Source organism: Notolepis coatsorum (genome assembly GCF_963971535.1).
Source record: "Notolepis coatsorum genome assembly, chromosome: 20".
NCBI classification, from domain to species: Eukaryota; Metazoa; Chordata; class Actinopteri; order Aulopiformes; family Paralepididae; genus Notolepis; species Notolepis coatsorum.
The window spans coordinates 23,856,888-23,865,187 of record NC_140184.1 but is presented as its reverse complement, the minus strand read 5'-3'; the positions used below and the strand labels follow the sequence as shown (position 1 = coordinate 23,865,187).

Genomic DNA, 8,300 nt, shown 5'->3' with positions numbered 1-8,300 from the left:
GTATAAGTGAATGAAGTGCTTGACCTTCTCGTTACCGTGGTTACAGGAGTGAAGATGAGCAGTGGGGCACATGTTAATACAGTAGAATTCATTGGGAACGAAGGCAGAGGTATCTGACAGAATAATGAATTTACCTCTGATGTTGTCTCTGTGTGAAGTAAAGGTGTGTTTGAACTGTACACTCTCTGTTCATCTCTCTCTGCCTCTGAAGTCTCGCAGCATGTTCCAGTTTCCATTTATACACCTCATTTACATGGCAGAGAACTCAGAAAACATTTATTTTTTACCATTTATCTTCAACAAACTTTCGGAGAAAAACGGGCACGACTTCACACTGGTGAATCATTTAGACACGAGGCCAGGATGCTGAGAAGCTGCCATAAATTATCACACTCCGGGAGCAGACTTCTCTCTCTATTCCGATAGAGAGGCTATAAGCCGCAGCAGCTGCCACGCCACTTCCACCGGCCTCATTTCTCTCCTAGCGGGGAGCTAAAGACAGCAGCTGCGAGGACAAAACCAAACAGAGAGTCCCGACCACCCCTCGCCGAGAGCAGACTTTGATGGAGACGCGCCGACACGGCGGTTTGGACCGGAAAAAAAAACTCAAGAGGAAACTCGACACCCACCGTGATCTCCAGGCCGTTGTAGTTGAGGCTCATCCCGCACTCGTCCGTGATCTCTGTGATCTCTGACAGGTCGTCATCTTCAAACTCGTCCAGGCTGATGTCGTGGGTCAACCTGGTCGCAGCCGGGGTGGAAGAGAAAAGAGGGTTGACGTGTTAATCCCTCAGACTAAACTCATCTGCAGTCGCCACATGCAAATCCGTCAACATACCCAAATCTCTAGCTTGCGAGTTGTAGTTAATCCCCCGGGGGGCCAAGGCCTGACCTGACCCGACACATCGAGTGCGCTGGCACAGGATATTTTAGCTCTCTAGTCAAACTGTACGGATACCGTGTAATCGGTTCAAGCCCGGCTCATGACCTTTTGTCGCAGGTCAACCCCTCTCTCTTCCCCATCACTCCTGTCACTCTCCACCACCGTATATAATAAATCGAATGAAGCAGAAGAGCCATGAGAAATGATACCATGTTAAAATGGAACTTGTAGAGTGCAATACGCAACGCAAGTACATTATGTTATTTGATGAAATGAAAACACTTCTCATGGCTGGAGACACGAGTCCTCGTGGCCTTGCTATGCAATTAACTGTTTTATTTCCCATATTATGGCTGCACACCGTTGGTTCACTATTGGTTTAGTGGCAGAGCCTCCGCGGTGAGTGCATGGCCTGCAGCTTCACCATGAAACCATTAGCCTGCAAGATGCTCATAAACTACAGTCACCATTCATACAGTATTGTGGTTTTCATACAGTGTGACATCACAACCAGGGACCGAAACTAAAGCCTGCCGCCCGCCAGGGGCGCTCAGTTTTTACCTTTGGCGCTTGACACTTAGAGGGCTGCCCGCCGTGTGGCGTGTAGACGTGTAGTTCATAACGATACTCTTATTTTGATTGTGCGAGTACAGATTATAGCCTCTCAAGTATTTTTTTTTTCGCAGCGAGATCGTTAAAAAACTACAAGTCCCACATTGCACTCAAGTCAACGGTCCAATCACAGTAGAGTGACGTGACTGGTTTCATGAGAAAGAAAGCAAATGACCAATCGGAAGCTCTCATTTGGCTTGTTTACTTCCTGAAACGCCACCATTGCGATATGCGGGCAGTCTGCTCTAGTCTAGATCGGACCTCCATGAGCTACCGTTACTGTTTAAACAATGACCCAGTCAACTATTCACTTTTAGTTTAATACATGACGAGGCATTGTCTAACGGTATCTAGCTGGCTAGCTACTGATAGCTGCTGATATCAACAAATGCTCCAGCAATAGTCGACTCAAGTGCATAATACCTCCGTTCCCTCGTTAGCTAGCTCACGTTAGCTAGCTCCCGTTAGATCTATCTGTCCCAGTAAACTAAATTGTCTTAACGTTATCTAGAGATCTACAGATAGCTCCTGATATCAATGTCTTATAACATTGATTGAATGCGTATTCTAGCTGAGGGCATGTTGAATGTGATTTGACAAAAGAACCGTAACGTTATACCAATAGGGTCCAGCTGCATCGCCGGAGAATCCTTGCATGCTGAATGTAGGGTCTAGCTGAATATAGGGTCTAGCTGCAGGGCCGGAGAATCCTTGCTGGAGCTGGAGGCTACTCAAGTATACACACAGACAGTGGAGCTGTTTGCAGATAGCGAGCATTTTGACTTATTGCGTATTGATGTCTCGCAGATAATACAACTACAAGTATGATTATATAATATATATTTTATTTTAAAAAAAAAGTATATAAAATATATATATCTTTTTTTTTAATCAAACAAAATTTGGCAGGTAAGAAATATGCTTGGCGGGTAGATTCTTCCCATCTACCCGCCACTGGCCGGTGAGTCAAAAAGTTTATTTCGCTCCCTGATCACAACCCAGACGCTGGTTGAGCAACAAAGCACTTTTAGGTTTAGCCAACATGGTCTGGTGCTAGAAAGATAGGGTCTCCGAAAGCGATCAAAATAGAATGTTGAATCAGTGCATTACTGCGTTGCCAAGCAATTGATTAACGATAGGTGTCTCCTGCGATGACAGGTATCTCGGACTGTTCTTTACATTTCACTAACATACATGTATGCACTTTAGTTGCGTTTAAGAGTAGGCCTACCATGACAAAAGGAGAAAGAAGGAAATAGAAACAACAAACCCGATGACAGAGCAGTGAGAGACAGAAACACATCCAGCAGAGTGGATGTAAGCGAGTGATAGGGAGCGACAGAGCCAGACGCGGCCAGGGAGAGGACGGACGTGGGAGGCCTTGGTTGGCCTGGAGGGAGAAGGCTTGTCATGTTCATGTTGCCCAGGCTTAAGCCTGTGTGACGGAGCTGGAAAAGACCGCAGGCAGAGCGGTCTATCGGTCTGTCTGTCTGCGTGTGGAGGGGGTAAGAGAGTACAAGACACTGACTGGACATCCGTGCTGATTGGTCTAGGCTCAGACTAAGACACACACATCACTGCAGCCGTATGGACCTCTCTCACTACACAGGCGTATAGATGTAATAGATCAAACATAGGTTGAAATTAGTAGGGCTGACCTTCAAATTCTTTTTGGCATTCGAAGCTTTGGGGCTGAAATTCGATTTTAATTCGAAGCTTCGAGATATATTTTTTATTTTTTATTTTTTTTGGGGAGACTTGTACAGCACTTTGTTCAACTTTGTCAGTGCTGTAAAGTTTAAACCTTTTTAAATCTTAGACAAACGAAACACTTTGCTTTCATGAAATATTGTAAGCCATCATTTGAGGCTTTATAAAAGCAGCACAATGAACACAAACGTTGACATGAAAAGAAAAAAGGTAAAAAAAAATTTTAAAAAAAAAGGTTTTTTTTTCTTTTCTTTTTTCTCACTTGAATCGATACTCGGTAGTACCGACGTGTTTCGGTTCGGTACCGCAAAAGTACCGAATTCGGTACCCATCCCTATTAATGACCTCTTAATGAATTCATTAAGGAGCCACCAAAGATAGTCATCTGCCTCTATGTTGCCCCCCATCTCCTCCTATTGTTGTACCAGAGCATTATTCAGCCCATCCTGGACTTTTCGTTCTATCCCTGACAAGGTAAATACGCATGTTGATCTGTCAATTTTGTTATATGTTTTTGTCAATAAATCAAATAAACTCACACGCTTAACCAACACCACTGCCAGGATTATTGGTCTCCCTAAAAATGCAACCTCGCAGAGCTAAACAATATGGCCATTGCACGCATTGCAACCTCAATAGAACAGGACACTGAATCCCTACCTCACCCTACTGTCCTCCTGGCGCAGCTACACAACACTAAGGTACAGAAGGACTCGCTTTGGGGAAAGCCTGATCCCCGCAGCCATAGACAAAAGGCCTGAGTGTATACTGCTGTCCGTCATTGTTGTTACTGTGTGCTGTTGTGTGTACTATTTGATACTGATGTTGTATGTGCTGTTGTCTGATGAGTACAGTGGTGCGGACAGGGATTTCCTCTTGGGGACAATAAAGTGTAAGTGAAGTGGGACAACATCTTATCAGATGGGGATCAGCGGCCTAATGTATCAATTTGGTGGTCCAGTTGATGTACAGAGAATTACCAAAACAATTCTATGGCCTCTACTTGAATTTGGCAAGAGATATGTTGCAAGTATCCATCACAGTCCAATTAAGGTTATTTTGACTGTTTGAATGGTAATATCTGGTGATTAGTGGTGTGATTACAGGAGGGGGTGGGGGGGGGGGGGGGGCGTTATGGTAGTAAAAGCTCTCATTGGTACTACATTCCCATCTGTAAAGCCATTGGCAATATCCAGACATCAAAACCAGGGATCATTATGAGGCTTCATATTCCTAGAGACGGTAACAGTGAAATTCTGAATCAATGCCACAGTGTACTGGGTAAGAGGTCGGCCAATCAATCAATCAATCTGTCTGTCTGTCTGTCTGTCTGTCTGTCTGTCTGTCTGTCTGTCTGTCTGTCTGTCTGTCTGTCTGTCTGTCTGTCTGTCTGTCTGTCTGTCTGTCTGTCTGTCTGTCTGTCTGTCTGTCTGTCTGTCTGTCTGTCTGTCTGTCTGTCTGTCTGTCTGTCTGTCTGTATGTCTGTCTGTCTGTCTGTCTGTCTGTCTGGCTGGCTGGCTGTCTGTCTGTCTGTCTGTCTGTCTGTCTGTCTGTCTGTCTGTCTGTCTGTCTGTCTGTCTGTCTGTCTGTCTGTCTGTATGTCTGGTTGGCTGGCTGTCTGTCTGTCTGGCTGGCTGTCTGTCTGGCTGGCTGGCTGGCTGGGCCAGCTGACTAAGCATTAAGTGGCTATTGTGTAACCCAGCCTGGGACAATGCCATGCTCCAGCACAGATAAGAGGATTCCGTCATGCTGTAGTGCTGGCAGGGGACTAGTAGTACGGCATCCCATGTCACAGTTTATTAACTTACAATAACTAACAACATAGGAAGTGGAACTAAGACAATCTTACAGGTGGGAGTACTTTATAATGTATATCAGCACAGCTGTGTTGATACCTGCAGTATAAAGTACAATGTCATTACTTTTACACAACATAATACAGTATGATAGTTTTTTTAAGTAACTTGTGAGAGTAATTGAGACATTCAGTATTTTGTTATTATTAATTCAGCCAAAAATATATTTTAACACTAATGCATGTTGAACATTCTTCTGGATCCAAAGGTTCTATGGAGTTCTATTGTCTTGTGTTGTCCAACATAACCAGGGTGTATGATTAGGGTCAGGGTGTACTAATGTAGGGTGCATGAGTAGGGTGTACTAATGGGTGCATGAGTAGGGTGTACTAATGTAGGGTGCATGAGTAGGGTGTACTAATGTAGGGTGCATGAGTAGGGTGTACTAATGTAGGGTGCATGAGTAGGGTGTACTAATGTAGGGTGCATGAGTAGGGTGTACTAATGTAGGGTGCATGAGTAGGGTGTACTAATGTAGGGTGCATGAGTAGGGTGTACTAATGTAGGGTGCATGAGTAGGGTGTACTAATGTAGGGTGCATGAGTAGGGTGTACTAATGTAGGGTGCATGAGTAGGGTGTACTAATGGGTGCATGAGTAGGGTGTACTAATGTAGGGTGCATGAGTAGGGTGTACTAATGGGTGTATGAGTATGGTGTACTAATGTAGGGTGCATGAGTAGGGTGTACTAATGTAGGGTGCATGAGTAGGGTGTACTAATGTAGGGTGCATGAGTAGGGTGTACTAATGTAGTGTGCATGAGTAGGGTGTACTAATGTAGGGTGCATGAGTAGGGTGTACTAATGTAGGGTGCATGAGTAGGGTGTACTAATGTAGGGTGCATGAGTAGGATGTACTAATGGGTGCATCCTTGTTCCACCATTGTGGGGCAAGGACCGAGAATAGGCGACTTCTCTTTGATGACCCTCCTGGAGCTCTGATAGGAGTACTGTAGGTCTGAGGTGGCCAGAAGATGCAGGGGTCTTGAGGGTGTGTAGTTAGAGACCATTGACTGGCGGGAGCCGTTCCCTTCGCCACACGATATGCCAGGTCGAGGGCCTTGAAGCGGATTCATGCGGCAATGGGGATTCAGTGCAGGTCCCTGAGAAGTGGGGTATAAGTAGGGTGTACTACTGTAGGGTGTGTCATTGGGGTGTAGTATTGTAGGGTTTATCAGTAGGGTGTGGTACTGTATAGGGCATATCAGTAGAGTCTACTGTAGGACTAGTGTAGGGTGTATCAGTAGATTGTAGTACTAATGTTGATGTCAGGAAGGGAACAAGCTTCATCCAGCTGCCTTACCAGGATTCAATTAGCCTTTAGCAGACAACGCTTTCATTTCCCTTGCAGCCATAATTACATCTGTCTTACCCTGGGCCTGAGAGATAGGGAGAGAGGGAGAGAGAGAGAGGGGCAAGTGGCCTGGGTGGGTGGAAGCATCTGTTTACCACAGTAATGAAACTCTGTTTGGAGGTAGAAAAGGAACTGAGGGATTGAAAGTGTGAGAGAGAGAGAGAGAGAGAGAGAGAGAGAGAGAGAGAGAGAGAGAGAGAGAGAGAGAGAGAGAGAGAGAGAGAGAGAGAGAGAGAGAGAGAGAGAGAGAGAGAGAGATGCCTGGAAAGGTGAGACAGAGTTCGGTTAAAATCTGTTCAGCTCCTCTTGTACTCACCAGAGAACGTCAGCATGTGATGACAACTTGTGACTCAAGACACAGTGTGGTCTCCTCTCTCTTAGAACGCGTGTGTTTGATACCATTATTAGCAGACAGATTTTTTTTGTCCCCATGACGCTTTAGCACAATAAAACTGTGAACATTTCAATCATCTTGCTACAAATTCGATCGATGCGTTTTGGAAGTCTCACAACTTTACTTGCAGGCATAGTTTACAGGATGCAAGAGGAGAGGAGAGGGAAGGAGGGGAGGGGAGAGGGGAGGAGGGGAGGCTAGGGGAAGAGAGGAGAGGAGATGAGAGGGAAGGAGGGGAGAGGGGAGGAAAGGAGAGGAGAGGGGAGGGGAGGAGAGGGCTGGGCGATATAACGATAACGATAAATATCGCGATATATTTTAATAATCAATATCGAATATCGAAATAAAAGAAAAAATCGATAAATCATTTTTTTATTTTTATTTTTTATTTTTTGTGACCTGCAACAGGGCAGTTTTAAAACCAGAGACAGTGGACAGACTTGTCTTTTTTGCCTGCAACTTAAAGTAATGGCTTTGCTTGTCCAAATGACAATACTGACCAAATTGAGATTTCTTTTTCTCTTGTCCATTTATTTTGTTTGCTTTCTAATTTAAAATACAGTTTGAAACCGTCTGTACACAGTAGGCTATGTGTGCTAGCAGAACTAGACTCCAGTCACGAGTCACGGTGCACATGTGCGGTGGTTTGTCCACCAAAAAAGCCCCAAAAGATCGAAAATAAACTAGCAGAGCCAGAACTGTTCAACTCCCCTGGAGCCACAGCCAGCAGAGAAGCCTGTTTACTTTAGCTTTTAAACCAGCTGCAGCCTGAGAACTGGAGTGTGAGGGGATGTAACACTAAAGATGGCGGCAAAATCTGATGGCTGCAAAATAAACATACATCTGTTGTTAAAAAAATTAAATAAAAAATGTAATACTTATAACAATTCGATAATTATCGATATCGAGAAATATGATAACATTATCATATCGTTATCGCGATATGATTTTTTTCCATATCGCCCAGCCCGAGGAGGGGAGAGGACAGAAGATGAGGGGAGATGAGAGGGGAGAGGAGAGGATAGGAGAGGGGATGAGAGGAGAGGAGAGGACAGGACAGGAGGGGAGAGGAGAGGAGAGAAGATGAGGGGAGATGAGATGAGAGAGGAGAGGACAGGAGGGGAGAGGAGAGGACAGGAGATGAGAGGAGAGGAGAGGAGAGGAGAGGAGAGGAGAGGAGAGGAGAGGAGAGGAGAGGTGAGGTGAGTATAAACATGACAAGGAATTAGATTCACTAAGACCCATTAACCCATTCTCTGCCACGCTTATATCCATCGCTGTTTGATCTCTGCCAGCACTGTAAGTCTATGGTGATGTACACCTTCTTTGCAGGGCTATAACTTTTTAAATTGTATTGCTAAATTGACATTACTATGGCCCATTCAACATCGATTAACTATCGTTCAGGATGTAGGAACGTTTTACTTTTTCATTCACACATTCATACGAAAATACCTTCTAGAGTATAAATATGTTTTTATCGTTTTCTGCAG

General features: G+C 44.7%; 1 protein-coding gene across 1 annotated transcript in view; it reads right to left on the bottom strand.

Moving 5' to 3' along the window:
• mapk8ip1b (mitogen-activated protein kinase 8 interacting protein 1b) overlaps positions 1–8,300 on the bottom strand; it is a gene marked incomplete at its 5' end in the record, with an annotated part of 81,272 nt that overhangs the window by 41,230 nt on the left and 31,742 nt on the right. Inside the window, one exon of the mRNA XM_084337766.1 lies at positions 630–741. Coding sequence (XP_084193892.1) covers positions 630–741 — 112 coding nt within the window. The remainder of the gene's footprint in view (positions 1–629; positions 742–8,300) is intronic.